Raw genomic sequence first — 19,829 nt, 5'->3', positions numbered from 1 at the left:
ACCGCTCTTTCCATAGCCCCTTGACCAGCGCCAAATGGTTCCACGCAATCAATCGAGATTATTAGTAGCACTCTAAACTGGGTCAATCCAGAAGTCGGCTCCAGCTTCGGCATCCATAGACTTTCTGAAACTCGGACCAAATAGGCTTCTCTGCGAAATGAGGTGCCGAGTTGTGCTCCGATCTCCACAAGATAACTCTAATTCATGCGTACCCCAAAATGAATCGTCCAATCCGGGGTTTCCCCGCATCATCTTAAAGCTTGAAGGAGATCTGCCAGCCACAAGATTTGCAGATCTTAGCTTGCCAATTTCTCGGGCGGGGGGAAGGGTATTCAAGGAATGTTATGTAGGGGACTCGTGTGCGGACCGACGGACCGATGGAGCTTTGGTTTCACGCGAAACTCTGCTTTTCAATTATTAGGGCCTACTTCACTCTACTCACCATTTTCTAGACTTTTATTGGTCAAAGTCTTTCTCGGGGGAGTTCCCGACAATAACTGCCGCTTGGCATTGAATCGTCATAGATTGCACAGGTTGAGCTCAGAATGTTGTTTATATAAGGAGGACGCGGAGTCGACTTTACTGTAAGATAGCTTCTTTGGAATAGTTTCCAGACGTTCTTCTAGGGGTGATCCTCCTATTCTTTTTATCTCAATTCCAATTTTCTCTCCAACTTTGCTAGACACCCGAATTCAATCATGACTTACGACAACAATCCCAACACCAAGGTTGGAAACAACATGTCTTCCTCTGATTCCAACACCGATGACATTGAAGTCGGCCGCTATGGCCCATTAGCCCATATAAACACTGCTGAAAGCCGCCTGCCCGCTTTCGGGGGTGAATTCCAACCCGGTCTGTACAGACCAGTGAAAGACAGGAAGATCGCCAATCCTGCGCCACTTGGGTTGTGCGGTTTTGCTTTGACGACCTTCATGCTGGGATGTATTCAAATGAATGTCAAGGGCCTCAATAAGCCAAATTTCATTGTTGGGCCGGCCTTGGCTTACGGTGGACTGGTCCAGCTACTTTCTGGAATGTGGTATGTCATGTAGGACCATGGACTTGGTGATACGAAGGCTAATATTCTCCGATAGGGAAATGGCTGCCGGAAACACTTTTGGTGCGACTGTACTATCCTCTTACGGTGGTTTCTGGATATCAATCGCAATCACTTTTATCCCTGGCGGATTTGGAATCATTGGTGCTCTTGAAGAAGCTGATAGTGGTTCACCTATCATGTTTTACAATGCCTTCGGCTTATATCTCATGGTATGTACTTGTACTCTCTCTCCTACTAGAGTTGACCAGCTAACAAAGATAGGCGTGGTTTATCTTCACGTTCATGATCATGCTTTGCACAGTCAAATCCACTGTGGCATTCTTCTCTCTCTTCTTCGTGGTCGACATTGCTATTCTTCTCATCGCCTTATCCTACTTTTTCCCGACTGCGCAAGAACTGCCAAATGAAGGTCTCATGAAGGCAGGTGGGCTTCTAGCTTTCCTAGGGGCTTTCCTGGCTTGGTACAATGCCTTTGCAGGTATTGCTGATAATAGCAATAGCTTCTTTGTTGTTCCCGTCGTTCATTTCCCGTGGTCTGAGAAGGGGCGGAGCGCGAGACTGAGAAAGACCGCAAGTGGGGCTGCTTGAGAGATTTCTCCAGGTTGAGTGCATATTCTTTCTTTCCTTACCCCAGAAACAAATTGATAGCTAGGGTATCTGAATGGCAATTACATCCGGAATGAGAGATTGGTATTCATTTGAATAGGCATAGTTTTCACCCATCTAAGTTGAAACAAGAGTATATCCATCCTAAGAGATTTCATATTATCACTCTATATAGAACATTAAGATTGCAAACCACTTCCTGACTTATACTTCGACCAGGGTGTTCCTTGTAAGACATGGGCTAGTCCCAACCCGAGCGACTCAAGGGAAGCAAAGACTTCTTGACACCACAGGTAGCGATCGTGAATATCATTGCGATAGAAGAATTGAGCGGCCATAGACACGGGGAAGAGCAGATTATGCCCACCTAGAATATGCATGTGTGGTTGAACAAAGTACCCCACGCCACGGCAGATCTGGTCGGTATAGAGTTCGGCCTGCTTCTTGTATGAACCAGGCTCGCTTTGGTCGAAGATAGGGATGAGATGTGAACTTTGGGATTCAACGAAGACGGCATTAGAAGATTCCTCTCGACGCTCGATCTCTTGGAAGAGGGTATAGATGACAAGTGAGGCAGCCCAATATAGCATATGTGCTTCTGCTATTTCAATAGAAGCAAAATGATATGTTTCGGGGAAGAGTGACTTTGTCACAGGGGATCTCGGAATGTCGGCTTTGTTAGGGATGGCCCTATACAATGGACTCGGCGATGTGGATTTTAGCCTTGTGTACCATGACTCGGTTTGCCGTTTTAATTGATTGCACAGTTTCATCAACTGCCTTGTGTCATAGTCAGAGCGTGTGTTGTCAATATATTCGAAGAACAGGGTACAGCTCATGAGGATGTCGATAATTTCATCGACTGGATCGGCCCAGCCACGGCTGTCGGTACATGATGTTAAAGATTGCCACATCGGGCAGAAGTAGAGTGCAGATCGTGATTTTCCGATGGCGTGAAAGATCTAGATATAAAGTGAGCAAATGGTGGCAAAAAGATAGGGCGGTAGGCTGCCAACATTTGATAGTTTTAGTTGACGGAATAACATGATGGATACCTGATCCCTCTCTAATGATTTTTCATGTTGAGCGACGACGGCATTGGCGCCTTGCATATGTGCCATCCACCCAGAGAAGCCTGATGTGGAGTTTATCACCTGTTTATGTTAGAAGACAAGGCGGAATCCAAGAGTAGTAGGCTTGAACCAACCTCGAAATACTGGAAAATAACATTAGCACAAAGAACCTCTCGAACAGGTAGTCCCTGGTGTGAGATTAAACGGGAGAAGGAATGTATTGCCTGGCTGTACAGTTCGACACCATGATGAATCATCTGGTTATTCTCAAACTTCTTGCCGACAAAGACAGACGCAAGTGCTGATGTCGCCCTGTCCAGTAACTGGCTATTCTTGCCGTTCAACATAGACGGGAAGGCTTCGAGCAAATTCGACGCATCCCTGAATCTATATGAGACTTGACCCGTTGGTGAAGATGGATAGTACGAGTCAATGAACAATGAGAAAAGTTGGCAGCGGATCTGAGCATTCACGTTGATAACGGCAATACTTGGCGTCTTTGTTGGCTGGGGAGGATTGTTTGAAGTTGGTGTAGATTGAAACCGCATGAACATGCTTTTCGATTCCTGGTCTTCGTCGGCAAATGTGTGGACTATGAATTTCGGAGGTCGAGAGTACCCCTCGCATTTATGGCCTCCGCGGAGGCATCTTGCACACAAAGGGTGTTGTAGATCGCACTGCTCAAATCAGGGTCCCGCTATTGCTTGCCTGAAGGTCGCAATCGTCATACCTTGACTTTCCTCCTTCTGCAAGTATTGCAACCATTTGATCTCCAGGGCGCCCCACCCATTATGAGTGTATGTGTCTGTGATGACAACACAAGAGAGCAGCTAGGCTACAATGCCTCATGAGCGATGTTTTCAGCTTTCAACAGTTTGGTTTGTTTCACAGTCCAAATGCGCGCTGCATGTCGTGACTCGCGGTTTAGGGGCCCAGTTAATAAGCTTGCGTATTTTACTGTATTTTACCGTATCACACGTGCTTTGTCTGCCCCAAAATTGGGCTTTTACAGCCTCGTAATACAGGCATCAGTTATCTTCCAGCTCATTCATGATCACTATGCAGCAGCTACTTTGAGATCCAGGATCAATAAGAGTGAGGAGTAAGTAGACCTTACGAGACGAAAAATGCAAAATTTTGGAAAACTTCATTACCATGGATTCTGAGCTAAGACAAGGCAATCAACTATGTGCTCCATGGCCCCGTTCGAATGAGCGTTCACATAGTCTCTACCTCACATCTGGTTAATTCCAGTCATAAATTTCCTCTGAGCATCCTGGCTATCATCCATCATTGTCTCTACAAAGTCCTCCAGCTCATCGCATAGCTGCTTCTCGCCTTGGCCGTTCATTCTGACCTGGCCTGTCTGGAAGTTCTCCGCCGTGGTATCACCGCCATTTCTGAGGTCCCAAAAACCGGTCTGGAAAATGGGCGCCTTGAAGAAGTCGGGTGACGATGCCCGCATATGGTGCTTATAGAAGAGAATAGAAGATGTCATGACTATGAGCCGTAAGCAAAGTTCCGGGAGGAAACCGAAGATAATATCGGGTAGGGATAATCCTGCACCGTCACATACCAAAGAAAGATGCCAGCTTTTGGGTTCGCTCCGCATCGTAGACCTCCATCATCATCCTTTTGAGGGGGCGATCTGTTTTGGCAACCACAATGACATTATGGAATGGGTCTCCGGGAGCTTTGGATCCCTCCCAGAACTCGAGCTTGTTGACTTTCCTGCATGGTAATGCATTAGAGGTGTGGTTCAGACGGTTCAAGATCATGCTAAAGGCCTCTTACCATTCCTTCTTGACCTCATATTCGCCAATTTTCTTCGTGCTCAACACGGTCCACTCCCGCACGATATCCTGAAGGCGGTTGTACATCTGCAGAACCTCTGTGACGAAGTCAGTAACTCCGACGAAGTGTATCGACATGCAATTCATACCATTCAGGGATCCAAAAGTCATCGAGATTGTCCGGACTTTGTTTCCATCTGGGGCATTACACACGATGGTCTCGCTTCCTACTATTTGAATATCGAGGCTCGGTACTGGACTGTGTCAGCTCTCATGTCCAATCTGGACCAAGGAAGCCAGACCCGCCACTTACAATCCTCATGAAAGATCCCTACCTCATCGATTGGCTTTGTTTTGCATGTGAGTCGGGGAGCTCGATCTTCCAGACTGTATTCGACCGAAAGACAAGGGTAAATGTAGGACTTTTCCGTGCCATCTGCATATCCTACTTGAACATGCTGGTTTCTGTCTCGGGCTGTCAGTGCCTTGATCATCTTTCGCCGCATTGAGTATCTTCACTATACATTACCTTTTTCCAGTCTTCGAGTCATGGTAAAGCTTATTGGGTATCCCAAATGCAAGCTCCATGCGCTGCAAGTATCGAGCAGCGTACATATGTCCCAAAAATTCCTCGCGATCTGTTATCGTGAGCATATTACCAAGTTTAGAAACCAGGCGATTAGGCATACCGCGAGAGTTTTCAAAATTCACCAGCACCTGTTCAGCTTTCGCGGTTGACCTGAGAGCATACGTTCCCAGTGCAAGGTGATAATCTTCCGGGGACTCTTGTGCCGAGAGATCATCGAGAGAACACGGGATGTCTTTCATATCACATCGCGCTATTATGAGACTCGATCTTCCTACCGGGACGAAAAAGCGATTCAGAGTGATCATCGCCAATGCTAAGGCATATTAGTCTTTATCCTTCAAAAGATATCAGCTCACTCACAATCTGTCAACTGCATGAAATACAGATCTCCCGCCGTTGGTCCCTTGAATAAGAGATGTACATGCATTGGCCTGACTGATTGATTGGCCTTGGATGGCTCGTCCCAGCCGCAAACCAGACTGATTTTCTGTTTCCCAATTTTTCTACAGTGGAACTGTTAGTATGAACTATGAATTCTAACAGCATAGCTATGTTAGAACTTACATTTCACAGACAGAAGTCAAATCCGGGCTATTGAGATCAGGAGCTAGTTGGCCTTCGTCTCGACTAATACCGTAAAATCCGGGTTCTTCCCAGCCAGCCGTCTTCGGACCGGGGATTATATGAGACGTGTCAGAGTCAGTGCCCAGAGTCACAGAGCTGGCACTGCTCCCAAGTGTAGGAGAGACGGCCCCGGAATCATCTGTCTTTTTCTCATCTACCGGACCTGAGTCGAATCCTGCTAGCTTCTTTCGCCACGAGAGAGGCGTTTTCACAGCAGCAGTTTCTGCGGGTTTCAGCGACAGCTTCTTCTGAACCTGGACGAGTATCTCCTCAATATTCGTCGTAGTCGTGCTAGAACACAGTGAGCATAGATCAGCCTAACCACCCGCAGAGACATACCTGGTCTGCACAGAAAGCAGTAGATCTAAGGAAAGCTTGTAGCTTTCCAGACTTCTCAACCTATCCTGGATATCATTCTCTTTTAGTGTCCACTTCACTTTCATCTTCAGTGAATCAAGCTTCGAGGTTGATTGCAGCCCCTGCAATTCCTTTTGCAGTGTGAGATATGTGTCCCCGCAATTGTCCAGTGTGGTATTGAGCGATTCCAACCATTCTGCACTCTTCGTTGGCTTTGTGGATTGGAACTGAATAATTTGCTGAATCTGACAAAGAATTCCACGGACAGCTACAACTTCGCGTGAAAGAGATTCCAGCCCTTTGTTGTTTTTGGACTTGATCGCACCGACGAGGCTTAGGATTTGGGTCGATATTGTGATGAGGCCAGCCACCGAGGCCGAGATGGAAAGGGGATCCATTACACTGTTTGTGAGACCTGGCGATGCCTATGGACTATGGTGGATGAGAAATTAAGAGACGACAAATTGCGTCTAAAATTTTGAGTCTACCTAAGGAAGTTTGATTAGCCCCTCAGGTTGTCACAAGTGACCTCGTATTCGCGGCTCGTTGGAGGGGTAAATTTAGCGTCGTGGGATTCCACTCGGGTCGTATACAGCTAAATTTGGCATTTAGCATCTTTGGCTGACTGTTAGCAACTTTTAAGATGTCTGATGAAGTGCTGGAAATAAAACATTGTTGTCTTCGACCAAGTACTCAATATTCGAGCCTCAAGCCCTACACTAAAGGATGCCCAGTAAATAGACTTGTATGTAAAGGAAGCTGAAAAACTTGACTGGTTGATAGCTTGGTTCAACTTTCTCGTTAACCCAGCGTGGTCTATAAAATAAAAACAAAGATCTGATGAAGCATAGCCTTTGCTAACCTCTTGCTTGTAGGCAATAAATCATGTAGATCATATTAGTGTATCACTTTCGAGTAGAGAGCCTGAGTTATATGACTCTTTATCAACTTTCATAATGTCCAGGTTCAGACATGGCCAAAAGAGGCAAAGGCCCGCTAGGCAAAATTGAGCTGTATTTCCAAGGTTCAAAGAATCCATTGAGAGCCAATCTATGCAGAAGAGCAAATATGGGAATCAAAACCTGGGGCTGAGACTCCCTGTAACTGCGTCGACAAGAGGCCAAGGCTGCCTTTTCAGGTCACTGTTACTGGAAATCATGGACAAGCAGCTAATGTGAATCATATCCCTGCCCAAAATTCGAAAAGGCTAGGAGCCGATTATTAGAAAGGGGCAGCATGAGTGTCATGACTGCGTGAACGTTTTACGATTGGTGAATACTTATTATTTCAAGAGCCTTTTTACAGGTTCTGAAAAGCTTGAGATAACATAAGTGAAGGCAGTGTATGTAGCCGTGGCTATAAACATACGTTACAGACTTCTATCCACAGTGAGCAGCTTCAGTTGGAAGGGAGCAAAACCTGGGCTTCAATTTACCGTCTCAAGGTTTTACGGCAGTAGAGTGTACTTTGTAACTGTAAGGTAGCGGGCCGCTATAATGAGCCTTGTTTATCCTTCCTACTGCCTCCAAATGTCTACTTGGCTTTTTGGGCGCAAGGCGCAGCAACATCTCAATCTCAGCATGCGGTAGGTCAAGTGTTGGATCTATACCGTAGCACCTCAGAATATACTTGCAGGAATTTTCGTCAAACCATTCCTTTTCTGCAAACTCGACATCCGAGGCGGCCGAGCAGAAACATCTGCACGAGCACTGCACTAAGTGCACTCAACTCAGTTACTCCCGACTCACCGAGTTATGAACCAACCCCCGATCGGCCCGACCGAACACTCATTGTGCATGGCCAAGCCCTGTAGCCGGTCGATCCCGGGGCGTTCATCTCGGGCTGGACAAAGTATCATTCTCGACACTGCCACTGTAAGTTGTAACAAACTGGACCAGCAGTATTTATCACGCCGTGCGACGGCTTGGCATTGGCAAAAACAATAGTTCGTCGCCCAGAGAGACCGCCAAGCCCTCCCTTTCATGCACACTTGGGAATCAGCAGGATCGCCGTGATCGCCCTTGGCGCAGGCCATTGCCAAATGACAACTTGTCAGGCTCCAGACGGCCAAGTTGTTGCTCCCTTTTTGAGATCAGATGCAGGCATTGCAGAGGCAGCGTATGTCTTGGCGCCCAGCGGACGGTGTTCCCCTGCAATGAAACTATACGAAGGTCAGTCGTCAGCAGGGACAGGTGCGAGGGAGATCTCTATCTTCTGAACCTTCTCTTGCAGAAACATTGCCAAGACCTAGGTCAGCAACATTGAGAAAGGGGGGATGAGGAGTCCGCCTGTTCGTGTGAGTCCACTCCACTGCCCCCAGATTTAGATCTGTGGGGTCTTTGTTATTGCTTCTTCAGGGGAGATTGGCGTTCAGCCGTCCACCCCCCTGACTTGGTCTTGGCTGCGATTGTGTTCCTCCGTCGTGAATACATTGTTGTTCTGCTTGTCTCGAAGGCTCGTCGGAGTCCGCGTAACACCGGTCGCATTCTGAAGATGCGCGAGGGCCTTGCCCAGGTCTTGGCGGGCTGGAATTTCAATTATTGTCGCCAAGCATTCCCGTGGAAAGCGTACGGGCTGGAGGTCGCGTCGAGTGAATGACCGAAGGTCTCACTGAGTCGGGGTGTCGGAGATGCTTTGCTGGCATCCAAGACTGATCTGTGCATGGATGAGGTGTGATGTTTCGTAGACATTCTTGGCGATTTCAAGTGTTATTGAGTTCGATAGTCTCTGTGGTGTTGATCTCTCATTGATGAGGCGTGTTTTGGGCACGTTCCTGGCCCTGAGCCACAGGGCAGTCGTATGATCATACTTGACTGTACAGTACATACGGTATACCCCGTACAAGGTGGATTGAGGAGGGCATTGAGGAGAAATTCTGTCAGGACGGCCATTAGATGCCCGAGGATGACATTCCCTAGGCATAAGCAAGTGGAAGTCAGGACTTGAGGTGCTTCGGGCATCGAGAAGGAGATCCAGGACTATTCATGCAATCCTTCCATGCAATGCACCTGCTAGGGACGTTGTCAGAGTTGTCTTTTGCAGAAGAAGAAAAACTTTATGCCCTGGTCTTTCAGGTTAGTTTCCACGATAGTCAGACATTAGGCCAGACATGGCAGGGATAGAGCATGGGCATCTACACCCAACCTGAATATACTGGCGGGATTTCTGGTCGTATACCGAAATGGCAGGTTCATCCAGGTGTCTGTCTGGCCCCCCGGCACTTGTGCTGGCATTGTCGAAGACAAAAGGCAATTCGGCATGCACGAGAGGGATTGACCACTCGGGGAATAAATTTCACTGCCAACATGCTCAATTGAGGTGTTGATGACCCCGCGTAGCAAACAAACATTTTCTCACGAGAGGAGAAAAAAATAGAGACAAGCTTAGCCCTGCAAAAGAAACGTCAAAAGAGGGGTTCAATGAAGCACCAAAATCGCCAAAGCCAAGCCAAGCGGGACAGCCGCTGTCAAAAGACTCTCCCCCTCATTTTGAGCCGTCGTGGCTTAACTATTTCCGGTTCACGTCGTAGATGGTCGGTGGAGAGCGGACCAAAATGCCTCATACAATGCAGTATTTTTGCTACGACGCCAGCCATCTCCTGCGTACTAATGTAGGAGATCCTTCGGGATAGTAAAGTAATTTAGCTGAATGAAATAAACATCGTGAAGTTAGTTAAACTGTGTACCACTTCCAACATCCGCAAGACTCGCTTTCCCCAGGATATTAACTGGTTAGCCTCGTCAAGCCAGTCTACCCCAGCTGTGGTTCGCATTGTTTGTTTTTCTGACTCGTTTCGCGCCCATACTCTTCTTCCACTTCTCCGAGCGTTGCGAGGGTTGCTGGCATGCAATTCGATATACTACGATGTCTCCACTTCCCCCGATTGTGCTCCGGTCAACAAGTGCTTCATGTCGAGTGTATGCACATTATTGTACAACACATCCTTCGCCCGGCTCCATCACCTAGGGCTCGAAGGGTTAGTTCTCTTGCCTGGTGCGGTGCTTTTGCGCTATTATCGTCCACGCTCGTGCCAGCTCTTGGCCTTAGTTCGGACTCCACCTGCACAGTTCACACCTTATTGCCCGTCCAGTAGTACAGTACAATAGATCTTGAATCAAATACCAATACCCGACGGAGAATCTCCTGAATGAGATGGGAGATCGGCTGGGAGAAAGGTAGTGTAATCCATAGATTGTGTAGCATAAGGAAGACAGGATCAAATCAGATCGCAGGAATGTCTCAATCTTCAGTCTTTCATCAAATGTCCGGTTTCATTCTTCACGGGCTCCAACCAAACACCCGTCTCGTCTGGTGCCACGAGCGCAACGCTGTCCCGCTATGAACGGGATAATTATCTTGGCCCCTCCGGACTATTGTGGATTAGGTCGCCGCTTGGATTGGTGACTTGGATCGTGAGTCTTGAAGTGTTTTGTAATTAGTACTGGGTATTGTGAGGGGGGCGGTTACAGAGAATTGGGGCCCTCTGTTCTGTTCAATTTCAATCTCACAGGCGTCGATTGCATCGAATGATTGGACTGGGATGTTGTTCTCCTAGTCTTGGGTGGGGGCACAGGATTGCATCTCTGTTTCTAAGTACGATTAAACCGCCGCGTACAGCGGAGAAAAGTCCTCTGTGGCTGGCACTCCACGTATACTCAAAGTATACTTGCATGTGTACATTGCCACTTTAGTTCTTCCCCAGTACGCGCCGAGGAAGGATTAGCTTGCGAATTGAAAGATTGATTATTAGCCAAACAGAAGGCAAGTGCATCTTTCTCGAAATATCATACGGAGTACATCGTACATAATACGAGACAACAACAAAAAGGCAGGATGGCCGATCAAACCGATCTCGTGCCCCAAAAAAACATCTGTAACCAGCCAGTAACGAGCCCCAGCAGCGTCCCATCAAGACCTTCCCACCCTCCCTCGCCAAACTTTCTCGCCGATCGGAGAAAATCTCCCTTTAACAAGTCGACTCCTGCACCTCTAACTTTACCGAGTCCCCACCACCCACCGGACGATCTTAACAGTATGTACATAGAAGTCCCTGCACCGCCGTTTCGTTGGCAACAAGCTTCGCCCGGTATTCCAAACACGACTGAGAAACTCAGAAACTCACGCTGACTACTGACCGGTTCGTGGGCAAATCTGCGCGGTCCACTGAGGACTCGCGAGAGCGACAGGGATCACGCCTGCTCGTCCAGGTGCAATGTGGGGGTGATCTCCTCGGATTCGAGAAGCTTGTCAAGATCTGAACGCCAGTTTCATCTGGGGATTACATGTTACTTGTCAGCTTCATCTTCACTAGTTGGTTTCCCTGCACGTACATGGTAGGAGAGACGCATCAAAGCGTAAGGTATTTTGTGCGCATCTACGTTGCTCGGGGACATTGCCGAACTACCGATCCATGTACTTTTACGGTATCTATGTCGCTACCTAAGTCCGGTGTACACTACTGTAGAGTCCTTGGGTATACATCCATATGTTTAGGTACCTATGGAGATGCTGACTGAGATGGCAAGATTGTAATTATTATTAATTCTCCAGTACGGACGCCGCCGGGGCTGATTCTGATTGCAATTGCGATTGCGGCTGACCGCTCCTCCTGCTCCAAGGTGGGTTGCCCTCGTCAACCCGTTGCTCTGCTTGGCGATTGGTGCCTATTGAGGTCATTTCTTTTACGAGAAGCGCCAATGATGTCGATATATTCAATCCAGTCATCTGTAATAGATGGCTGACAGATCCCATAACATATAGTACGTCGGTAGATTGAGCCGAGGGCACAACGCACTGATCCACCTTTCCTAGTTGCTCCTCCTATACGAAGTACATTACTGTAGTACAGCGGTGCATACACTGGATATTCCACTGCAGATCGGACACCGACAGTACGTGGAAGACCGATCATCATCCACGCGACGCGACCGAAGAGTAAATCAATCATGAATCTGTCTACCTAGAGAGGAGTATACCTGCACGATGTGAGGTTTGCCTAAAGCATCGCCTCGTCCGATGACGACTATCCCGAAGATCCTTCGAGAATCATATCACTATGGATACTTTAGGTACATACTAGGTACTAAGTAAAGAATCAGAAACAGAAACAGAAACAGCCTATTATTATTTTATTTGGCTCGCTGGGCAGGCGCAGGTTGCAGACAGGATAGCTCTTGGCGCCATACCGACGCTACCTTTGGACTTGGCATGCTTTGGAATGACATGCACGGAGGATCATGACGGTGGGGGTGGTTTTTTGGCTGACGCTGAGACGTATGTATACCAAGCCCGATCGCCCGGCACGGAGCAGGGCCAAGACAGTGTGTCCTGGGGGATGTGTACACTGCTATACAGTGGGGACCAATTTACATGTCAGAGTACAGTACAGGATACGAAACTCCTTTGATTAGCATTTGATACTTTTATATTGGAAGTATTTTTCTCATGATTGTTCCATGGAATCATCTTGTTTCATAATAATCATAGGACTGTCAATGTCAACAGAAATAATATAATGTTGAACCATAATGCACGTACTACTCGTCGGCTAATTTCTGTCGGAAGAGGTCCGAACTCCCCCCTTCCGATCGATCAACAATACTCCGTAGTGTTCTCCGTAACCCTCACGAGTCACAGTCAGGTCAATGTAAGTTACGTCAGAGGTGTCCGCATCGAGGAGCAAGGGCCAGGTGAAAATGATAATGGGTGGTAATTGATATGAACCAATTCAACCCCGCCAAGAACTGCGAGACCAGTAGACCGAAACCGCAGCATGAAGCGCGCAGAGCGCGTTTATAGTTTTAGTTTGGAGAAACAGGCAGACTAGTTAAGTTGGAGATCCCGTAGGTTTTATTGACTAAGTTCAGCATCGGGTGGACTAGGGATATACATACAGTAGTATAGTCCGTACGTAGGTGTGGACTCAGTTAGTTTGTGGGCTAGGGTTTGGTGGTCATTTTACTGGAGCCGAACTCTTGACGAGAGGGTTCAGGCACAGGCACACGGCCGCTTTTGGGGGGTTAGGGAGGGTAATTACCGAGTTGGGTTGGCTTGATTACGAAACAATACCGCCGATCGGCACCAGAATTAGCGCCAGTGACGTCGGATGACGGTACGGGTACGGCCGCGCCTCGTGGCCGCTGAATTCAGTAAATTCTCCTTGCGCCCATTGCTTTTCTGGTGATTCGAGATGCTTGAAGCAACATTCCTGGAGCAGGGCGAGACCGCATCGAGCAACGTGTTCTAGTTGGAATGATGGAGATAGAGGAGACTGAAGAATATCAATTATATGAACGGCAACTACATATTGAGAATTTTCTCTAGAAGTAGTTCTTCATTTCTTACGATACGCAATATAGACAGTAGGGTGGTAGTAATAGGATTACTACATTGTATTACTATCGCTCTGTCATCTGTGGACTTGAGCCCTGTTTCGGTCGGATCTACTAGCGTGGATGCCCTGAAGAGGATTAGCCGGCACAAAATGCCTCATAGTACTAAGAACAGCGGCAACCACCAGCGGACCAACAACCAGACAACCAGCAACTCACCACACCAGAATACGGGAGTAGTCATTACACTCCACCCGGTTTCATGGAGAGCAACGAATGAAACCCTACCAGTATGGCACTGACAGCGAGACGAGCATGGAAAAATGAAATTGAAATATTACCATAAAGAAAATACATACAAAGAGAATAAAGGACCCCCAAACTCACAAAGCATTTGCTATTATTAAAATAGAAAAATGATCCTCGTTGGGGGCTGTACGGAGTAGTTTCTGGAGAGTATCAGGGCGCAGGAACCATCATCCCCGTACTGTAAGCTGCATCCCTGTGCTGTGCAGCATTGAAGCCAGTTGACAAGTAGAAGTGGGGCCTTTGGAAACAGCGTGGAAGGGCTTGTACTACTGTATGTGAAGTTGTGGCGAGGGGGAAAAAAGAAATTGAAGAGAAAAAAAAGAGAGAAAGAAACTGATTTTTTTGAGACGCTAAGCCTAAAACGACCATGCCGGCCTGCCGTGTATTGTCACAGTATGGTCAGAGTATAGTGGTCATGATGAGAGGGGAACTTCCTCGGAGTGTGAGTGGCTGCTACTTAGAGAAAGTAGCTGGGGGCGGCACACTGAGGTCCATACCGTCATGACGGTTTGGTCAGGACGGTACCAAGTTTACCAGCTGCCTTTCCCACCAAAAGCCTCTGCCCCCCTCTACCTTGACCTTCCCTGAACTACGAACGACTACTACTACTTCCCGACTCACTGCCTTTCTATACCCTCTTTTCTCGTTTCTTTCCTTTTATCACTCTCCACTCTCCTCTCCTCCTCTCCTCTTTCCTTTTCCTCCTCCACTTCGAATTTCATCAGCATTCTTCTCTTTTTTGATTTGTGATCTGGACGCCCTTTCCTGCTCAGAGGCTTGGCGCTAAGACTAGAGGTATTCGTGCCCCGGTGCTCTATTGAGTGGCCATTCTTGAGAAACAATAATTCTTCTTGGCGAATCCTCTCATCGTCACACTCCCGACTTGACCTCCTGGATCTTTTTCCCAGCTATGCGTTACATATCATAGCCGCTGTCCTTCACGGGACTTTTGCTCTGCCCTCTGGGTTGATCGATTGCGATTTCTAATCGATATCGACTGAGCATCGCCGCTGCGAGTCACGAAATTATTCTACCTGGATACACTCGTGAACCTCGCAACTACTTTTGACCTTTCTTCAAGGATCTTCCTGGAAGACTTGCTTTGCTCGAACAAGAACAAAATGGCACAACCCCGTGGAGAACGACCATTCTCATTTCACAGCCTCCTCAAGATGCTCATCGCGCCAAACGCCTCCATGAGGGCGGCTCACGACGAGGCCGACCTGGCCGAGGACTTGGATGAACCCCCTGATCAACAGCATATTATGCACGCGACTTCTTTACACCACCACGACGAGACCGTCTTTGCACGACCCGCCATCGCCCACCACAAAGAACCCGAATCCCTGCTCACCCGCGCCCTCAAGAGCAGCCCGGAGATGTCCCCCACCGAACGTCACCCCGCTCTTCACGACTCTACCTACTCCTACCGTTCCTACCCTCACAGCAACATCAGTGGCCTCTCCCCCGCAGAGCTGACCAGCGATGGCGGCCTGACTAGCCCGTCTCTATCCAATACCCCGAGCCCACCTTTGCCACCACAGATGATGGGCAAGGCGGCTCAGATGAACGGCAAGAAGGACACTACCCCCAAGGTGAAAATCGCCGCCACCAACGAGACCACCGTCGAGGCCAACCTGGGACGTAAGCGGTGCATCAGCTTTGCCTGCGGCCGTCAGACCGAGGCCACCACTTCTCAAAAACCATCCGTGCCGCCTACCTCTCGACCCGGACCACCTAACGATACACTCGAACCCCCCAAGCGCAAAACCGCTCTCACCTTTGCCTGCCCCGGACGCGTGTCCGCCATCGCACGAGAGCGCTCGCCAGGCCGCAAGTGCGCTTTCCGAAGCCGCTCTCGTGGCTCTCCGGCTCCCGTTGCTCGCAAGCCCTCCCAGGACCGCGTAATTGGCATTCAGATTGAGAAGAAGCCCGCGAATGGTGTCCCTCAAGGAGTTCCGACTAGCGGACTGGGCAAGTTTGAGGAATCCGAGGCTACTCGCTTCCACGAGTTTGCCAGTTCTATGGATGAGGATGATGAGTGGGTGACCAAATCGACCGATTACGCCCAGAAGATCACCTTGAATGATTGCATGAAGAAGGAGATTGCAATTCGACGACTGGGTGAAGAGGCCGAGAAGGAAGCCCAGGATGAAGAAGATGAAGAGGACAACGAAGATGACGATGCTGAGGATCTCGCCGACGATGACTCCACTGTCCACCTCTCCGACGATGAGGGCAACGAGTCCGACAACGAGGCTGGCTTTGCGGAGTCTGACGAGAGCGATGACGATGGTTCAGACTACGAATTTTGGGCCCCATCGGCTATTGTGCCTGAAATCAGTACTCAGCCCCTCGACGCCTTCGCGCCAACCATGGAGCGCCGTGCTTCCAACACTTCCTTCGACTCGATGACTGATGACCACCCGAAATGGTTGCCAGCTCCCGTTCGAAAGATTAACAGGCGTCGCCCTTCCAAGGGGTGCAAGATCATGCGCCCTGGTACTCCCAACCTTCCGGATAGCACGGACTTTGTCTGCGGCACACTCGATGAGGATCGTCCGATGGAGGCTGCGTACAAGTCCTGCATGGAACAACGGCGCCTGTCGAAGCACATTCTCATCCCGCAAGACATTGACCCTAGCTTCCCGACTAGCGACCCGGAGGATGACGATGACGATTTGGAGGATATCTCCCACGGTGATTTTGACGACTTCGTCTTCGAGCCAGCTCGAGGCCGTACTGAGGATCCTATTCGCAAGCCCTCGCCTCGTCACTCCCCCAAGCGCATGGTGTCTCCCCCACCCCGTCGGGCTGGTCGGATTTCGCCCAAGCGTCTGAAGTCCCCTCCTCCCCGGTCTCGAGCCTGCCGGGCCAAGTCGCCCTCGCCTTCTAAGCGCTCGGCTTTCCCGGAGGACCTGCCTGCCGTTGAGTCTTCGTCGCCCCAGGGCCTGAACATCAGCCATCTGGTTCAGCGCCCGCATCTGACCCGTACCAAGTCGCTGCCGCGCACTCCCAACCCTTTCTTCACAAGCTTGGACAAGTCGCACCGCTGGCACGGTATCCCACCTCTGACGGAGTCGCCGGAGCGTGAGCACTCTCGCACCCGCGAGATGCATACCCGTGGACCCATTGACATCGTTGAGGGTCTTGAAAAGAAGCGCCAGAAACGCAAAGAGAAGTTCTGGCGTCAACATTGCCGCAAAGCTGCCAAAGAGCAGATGGTTCGGCGGCCGATTCCCGGCAAGGGAGCTGAACGGATGAAGGAGCTTGGCCTCGAAGTTGCTGAGAGGTGCAGGGCTTACGGTGTCGCTCAAGACACCCAGCTCGTCCTATCCGTTTAGGCTCCCCAAGGACTGGACTGCATTTTTTGCATGTCTGCCTTGTCTTCCCCCTTTCCCCCAATACCCCATTTACCCTTCACTTCTGTACATACAGTACCCTTTTTACCTCTTTCCCTTCACATACTATTTTCACCACCCAGTTAGCGATCTGGGTGCCTTTCGCTGATACATACTTATCCAACTTCATGTCATCCACTTGACTGGTTTTCCTTTTACTTTTTGTGAGGTGATCCATTTCTTGATCCTTCTCACCTACTATCTACCTACCTACGATACCCTCTTCTAATCCTTCCGGGGGAAACAAATTGTCCTTGCATATCCATGATCTTATTCTTGGTTCTTCTTTTCCCAGTACATACCTGTATCTGTCTTTCCAGCGCTTGTCCGAGGCGGCCACTTTCTTTTTACTACCTTGCATGGTTGTGGTGCGTATACCCCTTAAGTTGAATTTGCTGCATTATGAAAGGAACTTGTGTCGTTAGTCTTAGTGTCAGCCTTAGAGCTGGTGACCACGAATGAATTTGAAAAATATTCTTATCATATCCACATATTTGATCCCGTAAACTTACCACAGCTTCGTCTACAATATTGCCCCGATGTTATTAGAGTCCGGTCATAATTTGGTAGAAGGCTTGGTGACTCTCAATTTCGTCAAGTCCGCCACCGTTGATCCCTTGCTGCCTCAGGCACCCAAGCCACTGGCCGATCCCGAAAACAACATCAACCTGTCCTGACTTTCTTGCCTCTCTCCCCCTCTCCATCCACGTCAACGCCTACCTCTTCGTCTGCGATCTCGTTGCACTCGGTTTCCTTGTCCGACCTCTCCACAGTCACATTTCGTGTTCTTCTCCTCGCCATGTGGATCGTCAACTGGTGTAAGTTCGCCCTCCCGAACCCCCATGACCTGACCAAGTTCAAGTCCACCATCCCGCGCCCAAGACACAACACAGTACACCAGAAAGGTGGACTCGGCTTTTCGGATCTGCGAACTGGTCTCTTTGGTGTATTTGGGGACTATTATCGGCGATCAGGACCGAGTCCAATCTGGGTTATCCTAATGCCGCGGCTTCTGCGCCTGTGATTCCGGGCCCGACCTTTGCAAAACTGCGTTTACTGATGGATGTCTTTGTTCCGCTATAGTCTACGATGTTCTGGCCTCGCTTGGTCTCCTGAACAAGCACGCTAAGCTGCTGTTCCTCGGTCTCGACAATGCAGGCAAGACGACTCTGCTGCACATGTTGAAGGTGAGTTCGATGTGAATGTAGATGGTTGCGCGGATGGCGGGATACGAGATGGGGCCGATGTCGAGTCCCGAGACTATGTTGTTCTGGACATGGCTGCGGGATATGTCCGCTAGATGGGGTTATATACTTGCGCGGTTCTACGTGGTAGATGGAGGATTGGCTGGTTGATTGAGGCATGAGCTAACGATAGCATGGCACTATCTAGAATGACCGTGTCGCCGTTCTCTCGCCCACCGCTCACCCTACCTCGGAGGAGCTCGCTATCGGTAACAACCGCTTCACGACCTTCGATCTGGGTGGTCACCGACAGGGTGAGTTTACTGGGAGCGGTTGATTCGTTTGGAAGGAAAGAAACAACATAGCTAACCTAGCTTCTTCCCCGCTGTTTAGCCCGCCGCCTGTGGAAGGACTACTTCCCTGAGGTCAACGGTATCGTCTTCCTGGTCGATGCCAAGGACTACGAGCGCTTCCCTGAGTCCAAGGCCGAGCTGGACGCCCTGCTCGCCATGGAGGACCTGGCCAAGGTGCCCTTCCTCGTGCTCGGCAACAAGATCGATCACCCCGACGCCGTCTCCGAGGATGAGCTCCGTCACCAGCTCGGTCTGTACCAAACTACCGGCAAGGGCAAGGTCCCTCTCGAGGGTATCCGGCCTATTGAGCTGTTCATGTGCAGTGTTGTCATGCGTCAAGGTGAGTTGTTCCCTTTAACCCACAAAGCGGGACTATTGAGGGAAGACCGGTAGCTAACATTAACATACAGGATACGGCGAGGGTATCCGCTGGCTGTCTCAATATGTCTAAACATCGTCAATAATACGATGTTTAGCTTGAAACCCCCACCCCTCGCTCCCTCCCAATCGAACCCATAGCTCACCAACCCCAATACCGGCGCGAGCGACTCCCTCCCCACCCCACCCCGCGTCCCACACCTTCAACACGCAAATACCTACATCTTGACATGTCACCGCACTTTGAACACCCCCCAAGTCAATTGGAAGCCAAGCCAAGCCCGAGCCTGAGCCCGGTCTATTCCAGACTCATGCTCATGCCCATGCCCATGCTCAGGCTTATGTCTAGCACCTAAATTACCCAACCCTCTGTAACTCCCCCACCCCCAATACATGTCTCTATCTTCTCTTGCCTATGCTTTTGCTTTACTTTGCTTTGCCTTTGCGCCTTTTTGTTCCCTACACTATAGCCAATTAGCCGGTGAAGTTCTTTTGGGTCTTGCTGAATACAATGGTTTACATTACACGTTGGAATGGGTAAAATGTAATAAGGAAGTGATGTAGCTTCGAATATTCTGTTGAACTTGGTAAATTCAATCACTAAAAGCAGATCCCAGCGCAGAAGTACAGGCGAGTAGGTAGGTAGACTTAGGATTACTGTGCTGGATATCATGAGATTCGCACCATGGTCTCTTTCCAACTTAGTGCTCCAGAGTGGACTCGCTGCCTCGTCTACTACTAGAGGTATCAGTCACGAGCAAAAGCCTA

General features: G+C 49.3%; 5 protein-coding genes across 5 annotated transcripts; 3 read left to right on the top strand and 2 right to left on the bottom strand.

The window, feature by feature from the left end:
* Positions 1-698: 698 nt before the first annotated feature.
* Positions 699-1,651, top strand: N7473_001113 (acetate uptake transporter family protein; the record flags this gene model as incomplete). The annotated part of the gene is made up of 3 exons (XM_057147053.1): positions 699-1,042; positions 1,098-1,272; positions 1,325-1,651. 3 exons carry the CDS (start codon positions 699-701, stop codon positions 1,649-1,651), a joined length of 846 nt encoding a protein of 281 aa, XP_057014939.1.
* Positions 1,652-1,848: 197 nt separating this feature from the next.
* On the bottom strand, positions 1,849-3,296 carry N7473_001112 (uncharacterized protein; the record flags this gene model as incomplete). The annotated part of the gene is made up of 3 exons (XM_057147052.1): positions 1,849-2,631; positions 2,686-2,823; positions 2,877-3,296. The coding sequence occupies 3 exons, from the start codon at positions 3,294-3,296 to the stop codon at positions 1,849-1,851; spliced, it is 1,341 nt and encodes a 446-aa protein (XP_057014938.1).
* Positions 3,297-3,976: 680 nt separating this feature from the next.
* On the bottom strand, positions 3,977-6,191 carry N7473_001111 (uncharacterized protein; the record flags this gene model as incomplete). The annotated part of the gene is made up of 10 exons (XM_057147051.1): positions 3,977-4,242; positions 4,319-4,473; positions 4,537-4,633; positions 4,685-4,789; positions 4,849-5,000; positions 5,065-5,173; positions 5,225-5,437; positions 5,485-5,627; positions 5,689-6,039; positions 6,088-6,191. The coding sequence occupies 10 exons, from the start codon at positions 6,189-6,191 to the stop codon at positions 3,977-3,979; spliced, it is 1,695 nt and encodes a 564-aa protein (XP_057014937.1).
* Positions 6,192-14,866: 8,675 nt separating this feature from the next.
* Positions 14,867-17,089, top strand: N7473_001110 (DUF2457 domain-containing protein; the record flags this gene model as incomplete). The annotated part of the gene is made up of 1 exon (XM_057147050.1): positions 14,867-17,089. The coding sequence occupies one exon, from the start codon at positions 14,867-14,869 to the stop codon at positions 17,087-17,089; it is 2,223 nt and encodes a 740-aa protein (XP_057014936.1).
* An 856-nt stretch (positions 17,090-17,945) lies between these two features.
* On the top strand, positions 17,946-19,134 carry sar1 (Arf family GTPase SAR1; the record flags this gene model as incomplete). The annotated part of the gene is made up of 5 exons (XM_057147049.1): positions 17,946-17,964; positions 18,230-18,333; positions 18,539-18,644; positions 18,724-19,023; positions 19,094-19,134. The coding sequence occupies 5 exons, from the start codon at positions 17,946-17,948 to the stop codon at positions 19,132-19,134; spliced, it is 570 nt and encodes a 189-aa protein (XP_057014935.1).
* Between the last annotated feature and the right edge of the window lie 695 nt (positions 19,135-19,829).

This window comes from Penicillium subrubescens, assembly GCF_028828155.1.
Source record: "Penicillium subrubescens strain IBT 31985 chromosome Unknown utg000001l_segment0_segment0, whole genome shotgun sequence".
Taxonomy (NCBI): Eukaryota; Fungi; Ascomycota; class Eurotiomycetes; order Eurotiales; family Aspergillaceae; genus Penicillium; species Penicillium subrubescens.
Note: the sequence above shows the minus strand (reverse complement) of the source record. Positions and strands in the feature narration are given on the sequence as shown.